At 41.5% G+C, this 19,979-nt stretch overlaps 1 protein-coding gene across 1 annotated transcript in view; it reads right to left on the minus strand.

Annotated features, from left to right (window-relative positions):
* The window catches only part of pde8a (phosphodiesterase 8A), a 60,526-nt gene that overhangs the window by 15,597 nt on the left and 24,950 nt on the right, over positions 1–19,979 (minus strand). Inside the window, exons 2-11 of the mRNA XM_073464953.1 lie at positions 13,606–13,662; positions 7,823–8,013; positions 6,389–6,445; positions 6,147–6,201; positions 5,738–5,826; positions 4,306–4,384; positions 3,810–3,950; positions 2,103–2,191; positions 1,882–1,933; positions 731–773 (exon numbers count right to left, since the gene is read on the minus strand). Coding sequence (XP_073321054.1) covers positions 731–773; positions 1,882–1,933; positions 2,103–2,191; positions 3,810–3,950; positions 4,306–4,384; positions 5,738–5,826; positions 6,147–6,201; positions 6,389–6,445; positions 7,823–8,013; positions 13,606–13,662 — 853 coding nt within the window. The remainder of the gene's footprint in view (positions 1–730; positions 774–1,881; positions 1,934–2,102; positions 2,192–3,809; positions 3,951–4,305; positions 4,385–5,737; positions 5,827–6,146; positions 6,202–6,388; positions 6,446–7,822; positions 8,014–13,605; positions 13,663–19,979) is intronic.

Genomic DNA, 19,979 nt, shown 5'->3' on the forward strand with positions numbered 1-19,979 from the left:
TACTGTGAAACAAACTGTGCTGTAACACCGCGCAAAGCTCCATAAACAAACTGCAAGATTTTCTAAGTCTACTTCTTAGCCAACACAGGAGAGATATGATCCCTGTTTTTGTTTGCCCGTCAGGAGCGAAGCTGCTGCATTTTGAAATCACTTGCAGCTGCGAATCGCCTCGACAGTTGATACCACGATACAGCAGTGAACAATAGTCCAGTTTAGAGAAAATAAAAGCGTGGATAACTTTAACGGGGTCAACGAAAAGACAGGATTCTTTTCTTTTGAGACATTCCTCCGCTAGATAAAGCAGGATTGGACACTCTGAAAGTCTACTGTTTCAAATCTGGGTCGTGATTGAACTAAAACAATGATTTTCTGGCACGGTGTAACACACATGCTGACATATTTCCAAAAGTCCGGCTTCCTAAATGTGACTAACTCCAATTTATTGTGACTAACATCTAACAAATATTTGGTGCAAATAATCAGTTAAAAATAGCCCCTGTGGATCACCAGCGTAACACTGGAACTAAATGTGCTTCCTAATGACGAACACAATGCCGGCCCTTAAACCTTGTGACAGATCACAAGAACTTCGATTACTAACTGTGACAACTGTCCAGCGGAGACAACCAGAACTAATCAAATCTACGAGTCTGTCAGAGTGTTTCGAGTCGTTCAGCGTCTGTGATGATATTCTGATGGAGTAGAGCTGCAGTGGGAGGACGGACCTTACCTGTCTGAGACTCTGCCTGCACTCGTTCACTGGTTTTATCACTCTGCACGGACGGAAGAGAAACAGATCGTTGGTACACGCCGTCCAGAAAGCAGCTGTCATTCATTAAAGGGTAACGCCACCAATTTTACACCCTAAAGTGTGTTTACAGGTCTGAAAAAGGTGAAAAAAGTAGTATAAAGCCTGTTGTGGCTGCATGTAGTCTGATAGTTTACCCCCAGTGATGTCACTTAGTGGCTCAGTTGCATTGTGGGTAATGTAGGCACCAGGTTTTGAAAAGGAAGAAGAATGTGTGGAATAAAAAAAGGCGATATCTCCAGTTCTGATTTATTGGTTTTGATCATTTCTTTTTAAATAGTATTATAGGAGAGACCCTGCGTCCTCATATGGGGACATTACATTTTGGGTTTTCTGCACCAAATGTTGGACCTGTTGTCCTCATTTGTGGACATCTTCTTCTGTCATCTATTGGTACCAAAAGCAAAATACTTGAATCAAACCAAAAACAAGATGGCTACCATCTCAGCCAAAACTACGTGATCAAGATGATGAACGCACACCAGTAACAGTGAACAGTTTTATACTTTGTTACACACTTGTAACTTTGAAAAGTAATGTATTCCTGTGTGTATCTCAGACGGGCTGATAGATGTGACCGACTGTTCTGATTCACAAAAAAGGGCATTCTCTGTGTGGAGAATTCAAACGCTGCGTTGTTTGCAAATTCGTTTTTGCACAGCAACGTTCAGGGAAATTAACAGTTTTATACTTCGTTACACACTGGTGACTTAATTATGTTATACAGTAAAACAAACCCATTGTTCCCACATGAGGACATCGGTTTTTTTTTCAAAAACGACTTCCTGTTCAAAGGATGATGCTTCGTCTTTATACTTCAGAGGTCTCACGTATCTCAAAAAGCTCGGAGAAGTTAAAAAACGCACACCTAACAAGAGCTCGGGCCTCAGGAGGTTAATGTGAGACTGCTTTTCAAAACCTGGCACTGACATAACTCCAAATGCAATTTAGCCATTGAGTGACATCACTGGAGTAATTTTTATCAGATTACTTGCGGCTTCCTCTTCCTCTTTAATTTGTAAAATTGGTGGAGTTCCCCTTTAATAATCAGTAAAACTAGAAACATGTCTTACCTTATTATTATCGTTTAAAGGCCAGTTGATAGACACATAGTGTCTGATTTTTCTGTGAATGACAAAAAGCCAATTAGTGCACCGGGAAAAATAAAGGAATATAAACAGATACAACCATCAACCCTTCGTATATGATCCAGTATGATTTAGTCACTTACTGGAGATGCAATTTACATTTAGCAAAGCCTGAACGTGGCAGGTCTGGACATACGGTCACTCACCCTCCCTGTCCTATTACAGGTGTGATCTTCACATTTTGCTGAATGCTGTCTCCGTTCTTCTTTTTGGCATAATAAATCCCCTGCCACTCCTGGAGCACAACGAGAGAGAGAGGACATTAAACATTTACGAAAACAAAACACAAGATGTGAAAATGTCCTAAAAATGGACGCCTGGCGGTGTTTGTGGTGCAGGTGAGGCGGTGAGGTGGGGTCAGAGTATTTCAGAGAGCAGCGAGGTGCTTTAATGGGTCCGGGGAGCGCTCCTGGAGTCCAGTGAGCTCGTTTCATGTCCCCCCCCCACCTACGGACCGCTGGGGCAGCTTGAAAAGGCCCGTCCTGCTGTTCGGCTGTCCGGGACTGACCTTCGCTCTCTTTATTGTAAGATTACTGCACGGCCATCAACCGCTGCTCTTATGCACATGAAACAGATGGATGGACGGCCGGCGGTGCAGACTTACAGCACACATGGATGCACGTGCTCGCATGCATGCACACACACACACACACACACACACACAGACACACACACACACACACGACGGCAGGGGCAGATATCTGTAGCACCTATATGAGAGATCTAAACGTGACGCGTCAGTCTACATACTGTACATCAGTGATGGAATGTAACCGAGTACATTTACTCAAGAACTGTACTCAAGTACAGTTTTCAGGTATTTGTATTTTCTGCTACTTTATACTCCATTACATTTATTTGTAGTAGTTACTAGTTACTTTGTAGATTACATGCTGCATCAGAGCCAAATGAGTGCATGTTTCAATTAATTTACTGTACCGACAATCAGATAAAAAAAAAAATGCTGATTATCAGAACTAATAATTGACCAGGCTGATAATCGATTGATCCATAATATACAGTGTATACATACATGTAAATATTTATGTATAATGTACTTTTACATGCACTTTTGATGCCACATTTAATATCAGATACTTTAAGACTAACCCTCACCTAACCCTCCATTCGGCAGCTGCGCCTTGTCTTTTGGGTTGGGATGAAAGTATCAGGGGGACAGCTGCTAACTGTAGCAGCTAGTTAGCTCAGTTAGCCATGTAGCTAACCGGGAAGAGTGATGGTGGTTACGTAACCAGCTTTGGACCGGGACTGAACACAGCCTCCGAGACAGACAGAGGCCAGGTTGACGACAAGGAATATATCAACTGTTACCGGGGTGATTTTAAGCAGGTCAGACCGAGACTTTGACTCCGGGGACAAAGACGACAGGTTGAGGCGGGGACAGGAGAGGAGGGAGTTTGTAAGTATACGTTATACATCGTGTTGATTAGTCTGCAAGTATTTGTTTTAGTGAAACTGGAAGTTATTCATTCTTGTATTTGTAGTTGTTTGCCCCATTCAAAATCGTGATGTTACCGCTTCTGCCACTAGCGATGATGCTAACCAGTGGCTCAAGTTGTCCGTGGCCCCCCAAAAAATACATATATATGTATAAAAATGTAATGAATATCATAAACATGCAAAGACTTGTCGACTAATGGTCAAAAACAACCCTAAAACATATATTACATGTCAAAAATATGTACGCGATCAGAATGTAGTATCAGAAATCACATTTATTTGATGATGAGATAAAGATAAAGTAAACCACAATGATAATTATGTTTGGCCGGACATGTTCTGTATGAAATGTAAACTGTAGATGATGAGATTATTAAATGAAAGCACATTACCTTTCCTTTCCGTATGCAGGAATTTATTGTTTCAAGGAGGTCAGGCTTATTCTTCTCACTTTTAGGCACTTCTATTATTTCCTTCCCTATTAGCTCGCCTTGTTGGTAGCCCATAATGGACTCGTAGGCAGGATTCACGTACTGTGAAGGAGAGGAAACAACATGATGATGATCAGACACAGTGAGGACGAAGACGATACGACCCCTGCTAAAACAAAACAAAGGTTTTTAAGAGGAGCCGACACATTCGTTTGCTTATTTCACGGAGCTCAAAAACATATATTTTTATGTGAAAACATGACGCCATAACACGGACTGCTGTTCTTTGATGTAAACAAAAAGAGCCATTCAGAAAGGACAGAGAGCGCCTCTATCACAGCTGAGATCTGAGATCACAAGACATGAAGAAAGAGAAGGAGGGGGAGGACGGAGAGGGAGATGAACTGTTCATCAAAACAAAGCAGCTAGAGTTTATTTAAGTCGATTAGAGACTCACCTGAATTACTTGATCTTCAGATGTGATCTCTATGGCCTCTTGGCTTTGTTCTAGAGCTGTGAAAATAGCATTTCCAGCCCTTGTACAGACAGAGAGACGACAGAAAACAGAATCTTTGTTAATAAATGCAACAAGCAAAGTGTCCCGCATGTGTTTATACACAATATACATGCAGACTTTCAGTGTTGGTAAGAAGGGTCGGGCGAGTGCTCGGCTGAAACGAACAAAAAAACTTTTCTCTTATTTTTGTGATCAAAAACATTGATCTGAAGCTCAATTCTGAGGCTCTTCTGTCAATATTTTTCAAATAAACAATAAATATAGCATCTTCTGATCAACCCATATCAATTTCCGGCTTGAGCTAACAACTAGTGATTCGTCCTGCACACATCCAGGCTAAACACCACCCGTATCAGTGTGTTTAACAAAGAGCTAACGAGCCAATTAAGCTCATCTTACTTCTCTAAAAGAGAGAAACTTGAATTCAGACGGTGTACGGCTGTAATTTTTCTGTTTAGTAAGAAAAATAGGTGTTAGAATATTTCCTTTCTTCAAATTGTGTGAGGTTATTTTGTTTACTTATTAAACTACAGGTGCTTATCAGACTGTTGGCGTTTTTCCATCACATCTGCCCGCCTGGCTCTACTCGGTTTGACTCGGCACATCAGCCCACCGCGGCGAGGATTTGTGCGTACTCGGCTTGTGTAGTGGCTGTAAACACTCTTCCTCCGTGCAGCATTATTGAAAAAAGCCGTTAACGAAGTTCCACTGATTCAATCAATCAATCAGTCTTTATTTGTAAAGCGCCAATTCACAACAAAAGTCATCTCATGACGCTTTGCAAGTTGAGCAGGTCTAAACCATACTCCTTTATTAATTTAATTACAGAGACCCAACATTTCTCCCCATGAGCAAGGACTTAAACTGCCTTTTAACAGGAGGAAACCTCGGAGCAGAACCGGACTCAGTGGTGAACGAACACATTGGATTTCCTTTAAATTCTTAACAATAAAATGTTTGGTTTACACCTGCAGTAAAATGAAACTAATAGTACAAACAGTGACAGTGGAGATAAACTCTCTCAGCTCATTTGAGGGAGATGTGGGGGTTGTTACGGACTGGCGGCAGTCACGAGACGTCTCCGGAGCAGGTCCATCACGCGCACCGGTAAAACTTCTGATGGAAATGCAAATCGACGTGGCTCAGTTTCACTCTGTGTGGCCAAAAGTGCTGATGGAAAAACGCCATATCATCTCTTGTGGTACGAATTGGTATTACATGACTAGACAGGCCGGGGCTAGCTGGTTAGCATGCTAACTTAAGATTTGACTCTTGACTTCCCTTCGACACTGAACATAGACGTCTTTGACACAACATCAACACTGTTGTGTCACTGTTGTGTATCTACGACACTGTATAACACACGACTCACCTGAGTTTGAACTGCGCCCGCACCTCTCCATGCTCCAACTGTAGCAGCTCATTATAGCAGGCCATCATATTGGCATTCTCCACATATCTCTGAGGGGTTAGAGGACAACACGGCTCAATCAAACACACACCAAAAAAAAAGTTTCACATCGATGTATCTGTTTTAGGAAATGTTATAATGCTGCTTCTGCCGTGAGTAACACTGAACTCAGGTACAGGGAACTCGATGCAAACGTCTCCTGAGCAAACACAGAACGATTTACGATCTGTATTCCTGCCCGACACCGAGTGTTGACAGCAGGGATATAAAACATATCAAAAGAATAATACAAACACAGGCAGCAGAAGACACACACACACACACACACACAGACACAGGCACACACACACACACACACATTGTCGCTTACCCTATTAAAGCCGGCATTGATCAGGGGCATCACAGAGGCTTCCTCTCTGTCTGGCCTTAAAAAAGAGAACACATGTCGTCACCCAAACACCGCCATGACGAATTTGTTTAGAGAACATCAGAGGTTTTGCTTCACATGACAGGCTGCAGGCCTACGGACACCCGCTGAGTCAGGCATTTTAATTCTGACAATACTCCTAATCATGAGGAAAAGAACAAGAAAGAGGGGGGGGGGGGACGTACCTTTTCACAACGGCGACTATCACAGTGTTTTCTGAAGAGTTGACCGCTCTAATTGACCTGAATGTAAACAGAGGGAGCCTTTTAGCCAGTGAGCAGGAGGCTGGTGGAAAAGCCCATGGCATCAAATCAATGTATTTTTCAGTTTTTCACGCTCCGATTCTCCCAGGCAGGCAGAGCCCAGTGGTGGAGCTCTGCGAGCAGGCCTAGGCCTCTGAAAGAATGCAGTGTACAGGGCCACTCATCCGCCTGTGGTTTTCCCCAGCCAGTGGTCATAAAGGCCCCTTTAGTTCCCCATCGGAGCCTGTGCGTGTACACACTGAACATATGGATTGGCCAAAATGAATAGGGTTAACATACACGCTGGGCAGGGCAGATGAATGTTTGTAAATGTGTTTTTGGTTTGGGCAGAGGCTAAAGATAGAGGGTGGTATGGGCAGGCACCGCTCATTTCTCATCCACATGGCTCCACTAGGTAGCATGTGATGGAAGCCAGTGAGCCCAGAGTGAGCCGGCCATTCACCCCAATCACACGTCTTACCAAAGGTACTGTAACACAGGAAAAGGGGTGGTAAAATCTGCCCTATCAAAGATCATCTGGTCTGGATTGGCCTTGGTTAACAGAGCTCAGTTCAGCTGCGTTCACTACATCAGTGATTGATGGCCATGGACACTGTTACCCCACGAGGAATGCTGCAGCTGCCAGGCGGTATTAAGAAATATTGTGGAGTAGGTCAACTAATTATTAACACATTCAAAAAATACTAACTACAGTTAGATCTGAGAGAACATGAAAACAGAAGTCAAAACAGTTTGTTAAAAGTTATAATAGCAATAAGTAATGGATATATGTTTGAAATAATTAGCTAGATGGGTAAAGTAGTTAGCTAAAAGTCTGCTTACAGGTAAAAATAGCTAAAAGTAATGAGTAATTGTTTGAAATCATTAGCTAAACAGTTAAAATAGTTAGCTAAGAGTTGGTTAGGAATGGACAGTTGTTTGAAATCATAAGCACAATGGTTAATAAGTTAGCTCAACGTAAATAATGTAAATAGTACATTAAAAGTTGGATAAATGGTTAAAATAGCTGAAAATAATGGGAACATGTTTTAAATCATTAACTAATTGGGTGAAATAGTTAGCTGAATTTAAAATTAAATGGTTAAAAACCTTCTATTTCAACCACTCTGGTGGCGCAAGAGGAAAAAAATGACTGTCCTGACGTAAATGTATGATCTTTAGTGGTAACCACTTGTTCATGATTAGTCCAAAAGTCTTAAATAACATCCAGCTTGAAATCATATCATATGCACACGTGTGTTGATAAGGGCTGAGTTCATCTGACGGGACTGTGGGGCTACACCAGACACTGCATGACATCGCTCTAGAGATACAACATGTAGTAAAAGTACATGGATGACGAGAGGACCGGCCTACCGGCATAGTGCTTCAGCATCAAAGTGTCTGGAATGTCTGTGGTCAATGATGACGAGGTCGTGATGCTTCTCCAAGAAGCATTCAAGAGCCGACTCCGGTGTTCGTGCCATGCTGCACCTGAAGGTGGCCTTCTCACATGCCCAGCAGAAGCCATTACTCTGACTGTCCTCTTTGGCAAAAACTAAAAGTACCTGCAAAACAGAGAGATGAGTAAGCAAACAGAGAGCCAACTGACTCATTTGTATTTTTAAGTGACCTCTGTCAGTGTCATACGACCACTATCACTGCTACCAAAAATATATTACAAACTAAAACTGAGTTGAACAGGAGTTTGTAAAGACTTATGACACACAGGTACTGTCAATTTAATATAATATGAGGGAATAATGTCTAAATGAAGAGTGGATCAAAGAGGGAAAAAGGAAAGATAAAAATAAACATTAAAAAGAAGCAGTCCACAGAAGAGCTGAACAAATGACAATTCAACAGTTGGACTCAAATTTTGAAAATTCAGCAAAGACGTTCAAAGTAAAAAGCAAGAAAGTGGCTGAAAAGTTATTTTAATTTGTATCAATTTATCTGTTGATTATAGTTACGATCAATCATTTAGTCAATCGGGTCGTCACCGTTCCCCAAATCCACGATTGGATTTGACTTTTGATTTTAATGTTGCGATTTGAAAATGATTTCATGCTTTGCTATTGTTAGACTTGGATTTTTATGCCCTGACAACTGCCATGTTTCAGTTTTGTCTTCTTAAAAAGAAAGAATAGTTCACCAAAAATAAAGATCCTAGAGTTCAACAAAAAAAAATAAAATACAACCTTCAGGGACAGAAATACAACTTCTGTTTGTTTCAAAGTCAATAAAGGAATTTTGGCAATGTTATCAGTGCGCCTTAGTTTTGCTTCGAGTGAACCCTCTTCTCAAAGAAATCAATAAAGGATCTCTGCAACATGGAATCATCGATAGTGTATTTGAATTCGATCGTTGAAACGCCGCTATCAGTCAGAAAATACAGAAAAATGCCTCTCACCATTCTCTTAAGGACAAAATGACATCTCATAAATCCTAATTTTGTCCGATCAACAGTCCCATTTTCAAAGATGTTCAATTTAGACTGATATCAACACTGAAAACCAGCACATGCTGCCTAGTGGAGTCATGCCAGTGAGAAACGAGCGCTGCCTGCCCGTTCTGTCCTCTATCTTTAGCCTTTTGTCCGAACAACAGTCCAGTTTTTTTAAGATATTCAAATTACAACCATACAAAAAACCCTTAAAAACAGCAAATAATCACATTTAAGAAAATGGAACCGACTTGTTTTTTTGCCATTTTTGTTTGATTAAAAACGTAAAAGATAACGTGACGTGACGAGATCACACAGAAGTACACATCATTTTGGCAAAACAATGTAGTTTAGTAGTTGTGAAGTACGTCTGACTGTGACCGGACTGAAGGACGCTAAACGTATTGACATATTGGTCTCTTTGTTTGGTGATACAGACGCTCCTGTATTCAAAAAGAGGCTGTAGGAGTATTAATTATTTTATAACATTAGAGAGCTGCATGGCTAATGGATAAGTAGCTTTGATCCGATTAGGGGAACCTGTAATAACCTCCACCCTGCACTATAGAATAAGTCCAGTAACAAACAGTAGAGCAGAGCCACAGTGCAATGTGTCTCAGTGTATCAACAGCTCAGAGTTGTCAAGTCATCACTGGTGCATTCATGCTCATTTGCGCCTGTCGTCCTAATCAGCCTGCAGTGCGGGCTTGACTGTGACCTCAGGCCTCCATTGGACAGGCCCTGATTGATCAGGCCCGGCTCGTACTCGGGTGCGTCAGAGATTTTATTGTCCGCTGCCATGATCTATGACACAATTAGTCGAGGTGGCCTTGACTGCCTGCGGCCCCTCCCACCCGTCTGCCAAGGCTGTGGCAGAAAAGTGCTGCTGCTACCGTCAAACCGGCCATTGAGAGCATGCTCTCGCTCTGCCAGCATACTTTCATATAACCCCTTACTTGCGTAAATACTGGACCCAGAGATTTAGGCCCGCCTCCAAGAGCAGTGCTGCACTAAGAGTAGATTCATGAGTCACTCTCTCAAACAGACGTCATCTCCAACTGTTGGCAGGGAGCAGGATGGACGTAAAGAAGGGAAAGTTTGTTCTGCAGTCTTAAGTTTGCATCACACCTGTAAAATTGAGTTAGGACACAAAGACGTGACTTTGTGGAGAAAATAGAGCCACTGTCCTTCCACACAATGAGCAGGATAGAGGCTCGGTTGTTCTGACAGTTGTCCTGTTGATTCATTCTGACGATTGGCTTTACTTAAGTACCACAGCGCAGCTTCGTGCCTGCAGCACAGAGCTCCTACGACTGAGAGGGTGTTGCTAATGCAAACCATATTCCACATATGAACATTTTCCCCCCGTACAAGCGGCAATAAGTGTCCGGGTCATAAATACATCACCACCGAGTCCTGCAGCTATGTTCGGTACGCACGGGGAATTAGATCAGAATTCCACATTGGGATGTTGGTAGAAAAGTCAACATTCCCGCAGAGGTGGAGGAACAGGGTAATATAGAGCGAGATAAGGACTTTTCACATGCCTGTTCTCAGACTTGGACAGATACGCCTGGCTCAGTAACAACACACCCAGTCACAGCAGACATAAAAATCTCTCAGAGTACATTCAAGTTTAATGTTTTTTGTATTTTTTTCTTTTTGTAAAGAAACAGATGGGAAAGGCGGAGAAAGACAGCGAGAGGAGGGGGAGAGAAAAAAAAAAATGTTCGAAGGGGGTAGCGAGAGTTTTTTTGGCAGCGTCTGGTCGCTCTGTCTAGAAAACATCATTGTTGAAAACACAGAGGGCCCGGGCCAGATCCTGTGAGCCGCGAGAGAAGAGGAGGAGCGGAGAGGAGGAGGGCACGACGGGATCAGCTGTGAGTGACAAAAACAGGAAGGGGATATCTCTCTACCTCGTTTTCCTACTGTGGTCACACTGGAGCGCATCGGACAATAAACTGTGCTCTCATACATGGCGTTAAATTACAGGACGTCTAATGTGTTGTTTGTCTTCCACTCACTTTTCATATCATCATTGCTGTACTAAGTTTAGCAGTTGCTGTGGTTTTATTTTAGTTTAAATACTTGAGGGAGCTCTGCACTAGAGATGTAACTAACACTCAGATTTTTATGATTGATTGTTTTTGTCTGTGAAATAAAAATAAAACTGTAAAAATGTTCATTAGAACCCAAGATGACGTCTTCAAATGTCTTGTTTTGTCTCACCAAAACTTTAAAACCCAGCGTTCAGTTGAGCCGCGTAGCCACGGGCGTCCTCGGATGTGCCTGTGGCGTCTAAATCTACAGCTGGAGGTCAGTTTATAATGACGTTCTAATACATTTGCGTTTTTTGTATTCATTTGAATGACCAGGATAACTTATATCTAATAGTTATTAACAAAAATGCATAAGATTTGAGTCGACAACAGCAAGGAGACGTAGAGGGGGAAGAAATTCCCCAGACTCCCTTATAAAATCGCTCAATTTTGTGAGTTGTTGGGTTAGGGGACACTTTATAAACTTTATGAAATGCTGTCTCTGACAAATTCTTAATTATCCGGGCCTTCTTTTTAATTTGGCAAATGTTCAACACTAAGTTATTTCTTTTCTTGCGTAAAAAACACAGTGTCTGATACAGACGTTTCATAGAGGAGAGGAGCATATTTATCACTGATCTGTCTGTTTGTCACTGCTAACAGAGACCCCAGTCTGCACTGTAGTTCATACACTTGGCTGATAAACCAAAGAATGTCTAAGTAACATTAAGCTTCATGATCAAAGACAGTTTTCATATCACATGGACCATAAATTGATGGTTTTTATAATGCCTTGTTTTCAGAGCTCCCTCACCACCGTGTCCATGGCTGGCACACCAAGCAGACTCATAAGAAACAGCAGCACATTTTACAATATCTTATTTTATTGCATTTTTACACTTAAACTATTGATATTAATGGGAACAAATAGACTTCACATTGCTTGTAGTGAAAGTTCAAACTTCAAATAAGTGTGTGAAAGTGGTTAGCGAGAGCTCAAGAGCTCATTACGGCAAGCTAGTTAGCTAGCTAGCTCAAGCCTAAAGATTTAATTAACAATTAACACGACAAAGATGTGAAAACAAAGCTCTCTGGATCCGACCATGCATCGAGAAAGAGGAACAGCCAATGGCAGTCAGAAAAGAGCCTTCTAGGTTAAACTCAGACACCATGTAAGGGATGCTTCTCCGTCCTCCAGCAGCTCTAAACCAAAAACCGACTGCTCCAGCCTCGACCTCTGGACACGATGCCACTGTACTTAAGTAGATTTTTCGTGTATCTGAACTTTACTTGAGTATTTATTTTTCTGACATATTCTGACTTTCCCTCTCTACATCTGAACACAAATATCTTAACTTTCTCCTCCTCACATTTTCAAAACAGACTCGTCATCGCACGCCGCCTTCCCAACATAACAAGACTGATTTCAACCTATCAGAGCACATCACGCTCGGCAGACGCAGCGAGACGAAATAAAGACGTAAGAAGACGTAAACAGACAGAGAGGGAGGCTGAATGGGGAGAAAACGCGTGTTAGTGTCTCGTATCTGCAGAGATTTTCTTATTTTCTCACTTTGTTGCTGCTCGGGACGCTTTACCAACCCAACATGTGGCTGTTTGACGTCCTGGGAATGAGACTCAACTATCAACTATCTTTGTGGTGCGTTCAGGAACAGCTGGGACAAATCCTACTGACTCTACCTTTAACTTTAATAGTCTTTGAATTATATTAATATGACGTGGGCTTCAGTTAGCTTTGACCACAAATGTCCTTCAGAGGGAGACGTTTTACTGTGATACTCTGAGTACATTTCAGAGCCTGTACTCTATTACTTTTACTTGAGTAAAGAAGTTGAATCAGTACTTCTACTTTTACCAGAGTATCTGAACTTCTACTGGAGGAGAGGATGTGTGGACTTTTGCCACCTCTGCTTTTTGCTTGGGTTCTTCTTGTCTCCCACAGGCCCAAATAAATTAATATTTCTGGCTACACTACTGGTTCACTAAGAAACTAAGAAATACAACAAAGAATGCAGTAAATCCTCACATTCGAAACCAGCAAATCTTTGGCATTTTTTCTTTAAAAATTAATAACACTTTTCCAAGTTTTCCTGCAGCAGCAGCAGCAGCAGCAGCAGCAGCAGCAGCACATGCCAGAGCAACAAGCAGAGCACCAAACTGTATAATGAACCATTGAACGTCAGAGAATGTCCTATTCCCAGTGACGAAACCGGTCCATGGATCCTCTGTGCAGTTCTTCCATAACGTGCATTGTTCATTATGGTATGTTCTTGGTCATAAATGTTTGGCCTCGTTGCCTTGACAACCCAAGGCTGCATCGCGCACACAATACGTCCATTAACAGTTTTTTTTTTTTCTTCTTCTCCATTGAACGTTTGCATGGGGACTTTTTTTCCCTTTCTTTAATCGCACTGCGAGGTGTGGCATCTTTGAGAAATTCAAGATTAGTTGCAACCGCAAACAAAAAGTAGGCGACGTTTTGAAAAAACTAATCCCAGAAAAATGCTCCCAAATATTGACAGTCACACCGATGGTTTGAGCTCCGCGGCTCGGCTAAAAGCCCCTAAATGATACGGATGTAGACAAACGCCTTAATGCATTCGGCACACACGCATCAATCATTCACACGGCTGACATTGTTTTTTTTACGATACCTGAAGTGGGTCTTTAAATAACTTCATTGGTCCAAATTGCACCTCCGTTAATGTGGTCTGAAAGATAACAAGAAGAAAACAAGGATTAGAAAAAATCATTTCATAAAATATTTTCATTTACAGTCATAATAATGTTTCCCCCCCGCTTTCATTTCCTCTGACCTCATCATAACACAGTACAGTATGTAGACGAGTGCTGAAGTGCTTTCACAAATACTGAAATGACCATAAAGCATTCTTATTACAGCAAATAAAGGAAACGTCTCACGTTTATTATGATATACGGGTTGTTCACGCACACAAATCTTTTGATTCACACACAAAGAAATGGACATTACGTCATCCTCCCCGCACAGTGTTTACTTATGTGTATGTTACATATGTTTAGGGTCAGTTAGATCCCAGAGAGACCTCAGTAAGACTTCTTCACTTAGAGGGAATGAACAGTGTGGTTTCATTCAGGGCCGATACAGATACTGATCATAAGTAATCAAGGAGACAGATAAAATTTAGAATATCCAGTGAGGGAAAGAAACTTTTTAGAGGTCCTCCAACATTTATTCACTAACATTAGTTACTAGTTACTTTGCAGATTCAGATTATTCAGTGCTGATAGTTTGCCACTTGTGATGTGTAACCAGTCATATAGTGTCACTCGAGTAAAAGTAAAGGTATCGTGTGTTTAAATATTACCTTGGTAAAAGTGAAAGTCACCCTACGAATAGTACTTGAGTAAACTTCTTAAAGTAACTGATACTAAATGTACTTAAGAACCCAAAGTACAAGTAAAAGTACATTTGATTTTCAGCTTTTTTACAAAAATAAAATACGTTTATTTAAAACGTGCACTCATTTGGCTCTGATGCGCCATGTAATCTGAAAAGTAACTAGTAACTAAAGTTATTAAATTAATGTGGTGGAGTAAAAAGCACGATATTTGCCTCCACATTGTAGTGGAGTGGAAGTGTAAGGTAGCAGAAATTAGAAATACTCAAGTACAGTACAAGTACCTCAAAACTGTACTTAAGAACAGTACTTGAGTAAATGTACTTAGTTACATTCCATCACTGGATAGTGTTGTGGACAGACAGAAGCTCCATCAGAGGTAAAGTCGCACATTTTGAAATAAATTCATTCTATTGGCAATCGGACACAAAAAATACTGAAAATAGGAAAAAAAAATGTTCAATGCAGGACTCCGACATGTAATAGAGTACTTTCACTTCATTGTAGTATTGCTACTTTACTTAATCAAAGGCTCTGAATACTTTTTACTGGCTTTAGGACCAAATTACAGCCACAAATACCACAACGATCGGGGCTTTCGTACTGAGCATAAAGTCGTAGACCCTCTAGCGCCCCCTGTGGAGGGAGCAGGGTGTCATATTACACAACACGCCATAAAAGGGCATGCTAATCACTTAGCGACATAGTCGTGCAGCATACCCGCTGAACGGGAAGAAGCTCAGCTAAAAGCAGATCGTAACATGATTTTTACCTGAACTAAACACAATTCTAACACCAAGCAACTAAAGCAGAAGCAACAAAACCGGTTCATGCCCACAAAGCTGGCTCATGATCAAAGTATTTCATTCTAACAGTACAAACAATATGTCACATAAAAGCTGAGATTCAAGGCCAACAACTGTCGTGAAATGAAAGAAGAATTAACTAGGTTTCGGGCTGCAACTGCATCAGGCTGCAACTGCATCATTTCACTATAAAAATGCTACATTTTGTTAGGTGCAAATAACATATTGTATCCATGCTACACCTCTGCAGAAATCTCACAAGTGTTACCTTTACTGTGTACCAAGATTTTTCATATATTCCTTGTAGGTGCAGAGATATCTTAAAGTCATTTTCTGAGAATTTTGATTTATTTTGATGCCAGTTCTCATCAGGTTAAATCAGCTGCCCTCTGTAATAATAATAATCCAATAATATACTCTTTAAATATAGCACTAAACAGTACTTTTACTTTTGATACTTGCAGTAAATGTTGGTGTAATTTCCACTCAAGTTAGATTTTGAATGCAGGACTTTACTCGCTTTCACTGAAATAAAGGATCTGCGTACCGCGTCCACCAATTACTATTGATTCTGCCGATCTAACCTCCAGATTTCTCGTTCAACTGCACGTCAGAATTGTGAAAATGAAAATAAATAAATAAATAAAATAAAAGGTTTTCAACTCATTACACTTTCTCTACACAAGCTTTTACTCTTTTTCTGTCTGCAAATAATTTAGCTTCCTTCCTGCTAAATGGGACCCAGCTCAGGGGTTAGTAACCATAGCAACCAAGCCCCTTGCGGACCGCCATCCCTCTAGAATTCCTCGTCTCCGTAAACAATCTACACATGTGAGGAGGAATACAGAGAGGAATTTTTAGAGCAATGCCGGGCGGCCAGCAAATCGCTTCTTGCTAAATTGTAAGCCTTCTGAAAAGCTCCATGAAACAACGGAGGGGGGGGGGTGGGGGAGAAAAAAGCTGATTAGCCGTCGGTCGGAGCCAAATTGACGTCATCATGACACTAGGCCGTTTGTTGTAGCTGTCCACAAACAAGGGGTAAGGCATCAGGATGGTTACGAGCATGATGCACTGTGATCATCTGATCTTTCACAGACACGAGGACCTGGTCGCATGACGGGCTCATGTGCACTGGAGAAGACAGTACGCATGTGTTAGTGTGTGTGTGTGTGTGTGTGTGTGCGGCTGTATAATGGGGCCCTAACATATGGAAATGCCACAAACTCGTGCTTTTTTCCAAGAAGGTCTGACCAAACAAGACCCAGTTTTCTTGTTGTCAGATATGATTTCAATTACTCCGACCACGTGTGTCAGAACAAATAACTCAGCGCTCAGTTTTATTAATTCTGATCAGAGATCCAAAAACCGCACGTTGGTTTGAAACAAAATATTCTCTCTTCTGTACACACACTCCTGCCGGGGCAAAAATGTCACAGATGGTGGCCCGCGCAGAAATACAACCGCACACAGAAATCGTGTTTCCACTGTGAACGAGCTGAGGTCAGAGTCCTGACGTATGGAATCTGGCCGCAGAGCCTCCAGCGAGCGAGCGAGAGCGAGAGCGGTACGCGGCGCTCCGTCTCCATCCGGGGAGGCTTTCCCTCTCTAACTGACACTGACACAACCAACACACACACACACACACACACACACACACACACACACACACACACACACACACACACACAGCTGAACCAGTCTGCCAGCCTCTTCGGGCAACATACTCCTCTTGTACAGTACACACACACACACACACACACACACACACACACTCACACACACTCACACACACCAATGAATCACTCAGCCAAGCATTTGCATCCCACAAACATCATGCTGGCACTCAACCAGAGGCAAACAAAGCAGGGGAAGTGAGTGAGCATGTAGGACAGGCAGGCGAGGACTATGGACACGGTGCCTGCGTAATCCACGTCCCGCCCTCTCGCTATATGCTGCTGTGTTACACCAGTAACACTCTCTCTCTCTCTCTCTCTCTCTCTCTCTCTCTCTGTGTGTGTGCACTACTGGTTAATCAGATGACAAGTTGGTTGAGCAGCAGGTCAGAGTGCAGACGCAGTCGTGTCCACTGCAAACACTCTGGGTTTGAGTTGGATGCAATGCATTCTGGTCCTTGTAGTTTGTCTTAGTTGAAGTGTGTTCACAGGTCTTGGAGAGAACGAGATGGGGACTCGAGTCGTACACTCAGTGACTTGAGACTCGCCCTCAAAAGACTCGAGATTTGGGACTCGGTATCAACAGCACGCAAGGGGTCAGCGAAAAATGTTAAGCATGAGAAGGTTGTGCTATCCAGTTAATAAGTAAACTACTGATAATTGATGCTCTATCATAAGAAAGTAAACTGCATGTTTGTCTTTTTACATTTCAAATTGGTTTAATTGTGACTTGAACCAATGCTGTTCAACACGTTTAGCACAGCGTGCTACTTACATGTTAACCTAGAACTGATGGCGAGCTTAGAGAAAAACATGGTTTTCATGGGTCTCATTCCAAAACACAAACATTTCTTTCAGGAATAAAAGTCAGCTGATGTTTACTGTTAAACAACACAGACAACTGTATCTGTTCAGTGAGAAAAGGACTTATAACTCCAGTGATATTTCATCATGAGTTTTATATTCATGCAAAGGAATCATTTTTGTCGCACAAAGAAAGATGCCAGTGTTCACAAACGGTAGACGTCTCTTATTTTAACATCACCAGTTTATGGACTTGCAGTATATTTCAGGTAATTTGGCAGCGACAGTGTTTTACATTCAGCCACTGTAGCTGTGTATTTAAAGTAAAGCTTTCATTGTGTGTTTTGTTTTTCATAATGCATTGCAACAGCCTGTTTAAAGTGATCATACAACAAACAACTAATCAGTGCTGATAATGCTGATAGATAAAGGAGTGGTGATAATACAGCACATGCTTTGAATTCCTCAGATATAACGACGCAGTGCTCTAAGCAGACCGGATGGCATGCAGCAGATCATTGAAAGCTCATTACAACCAGAACAGACTTGAGACTTGACTTGGACTTGCAAAAAAATGACCTGTGAACATCTCTGGTACGACTGCATATGTGAGGAATAGGGGAGGGAATAACAGAGCTGTAGTGCTGACGATACAAGACAATCATCTAATGATACGTCACGATATCAGTCTAACTATATCGGTCTATTATAAATCATGCTGGTGGATTTTTGTGTTTTTGTACACATTTGCTATATCATGATATTAATAAAAATATAAAATAAAATATACTTTTTACTGTAATTATTTACACCAGGTCTTTTCAAGCGGGCCACATCAGGCCCAGAAACAACCTGCAGGAGGCCGAGCACACATGAATCTGACATCGTTTTTACTACACGCAATTCTTTAAAATTCAAAAAGCTGAAAAAAAAAAAAAAAAGGTTTTAAATAAGCTGATGAAAATGGCCTATCTTCATTTCCTGGTTTTAAAGTCTGGTCCATGAGTTTGTATTTAACACTGATTTTTTATTTTTTATTCTTTATTTCACTTTCAAAATCACAACTTACTAAAATGCAAAATATACAACAACAAAAAACACACAATAAAAGTCTCTAAACCGAATCGCTCGCTCCGCTGCATATGTTGTATCAAAAATTCATAGTTTTCAGGACCAGATGACCCGTCACAGACCCTCGGGACAAAAACGAGCTTCGGGCTCTGACTGACCTCCCTGCTGCTCTCCCCCTCTGTGGATTGTGTTCATGCACTCTGCAGCCAGTTTTTAAGGACACCTCACTAAAACTGTGCAACGGTGCTGCAATAAATCACAAAGGTTATAATGTTCAGTACGTATGGAGCCGCTTTAGAGACGCTGATTACACTTTGTGGTCAATTTGGAGGGTTCAGTTGTATCGCTGTCAAATTATGTTGCATCGAATTCAGATGTTTTCAATATTGTTTAATAATAAAGCATCAACTGTCAGTATAAAGTAGTGCAACTCAGCAACATCTGCAGTTTGACAAAAACTGAACATTAAGAGATTTAATGCAGGACTGCACTTGTTCAACCAAGCTGTGCCTAATAAAGTGGCAGCTGGGTGTAGTAGGCTTATCTCCTGGATATTTCTGGAGATCCAGAAATCATGACCTGGTTACTGAAGATCACCCACAGACCTCGTTGTGAGCAGTTTCATGCACAAACTATTTTCTTTCTAACGAACAACACCCGCCAACTGTGTCACCACACAGAGCGGGCTAGCCAGCTAAGCTAACTAACTACGGATAGGCTGATCATCAGGGCCGATATTCACCATTTTTCTGATTATTGATATCTGTTTTTTGTGTCCAACTGCTGATAAAATAAATGAAAAGCAACACTTGTGCTCTGATGCAACATCCTTTCTCTGTCTGTAGTCACCACTCTGTGGTCTCACTCCATAGTAGTGTAGTGTAGAGGAAGTATACAGTAGCAGAAACGGGAAATACTCAAGTACTGTACTTCATCCATCACTGGTTACTCCACATTTTGATCTAAGATTTTTATTTTTACTGCAAAAAAATCTGTATCGGCCCTGAAAAAAACATATTAAGATCCTGCACTGTCTCTCGCCCATGAGCTGACGCACTTTTCCTTCTGCGCGGTGATACAGAGAGAAAATAGTTCCTACGTGAAACTGCTCATAACAAGGTCTGAGGATTATCTTGAGTGACTGGGTCATGATTTCTGGAAAGAAACGTCGCTGTTGAGTTTTTTCAGATGTATTTCTTGTTTGCCTTCTCTTAATATGGTTCCATTATATTTGAGTTTCTCCAAAACCCTGACAACTCACACCAAAACAATCTAGACGGATAAATAGCACTAC

This window comes from Pagrus major, chromosome 4 (genome assembly GCF_040436345.1).
Source record: "Pagrus major chromosome 4, Pma_NU_1.0".
NCBI lineage: Eukaryota > Metazoa > Chordata > Actinopteri > Spariformes > Sparidae > Pagrus > Pagrus major.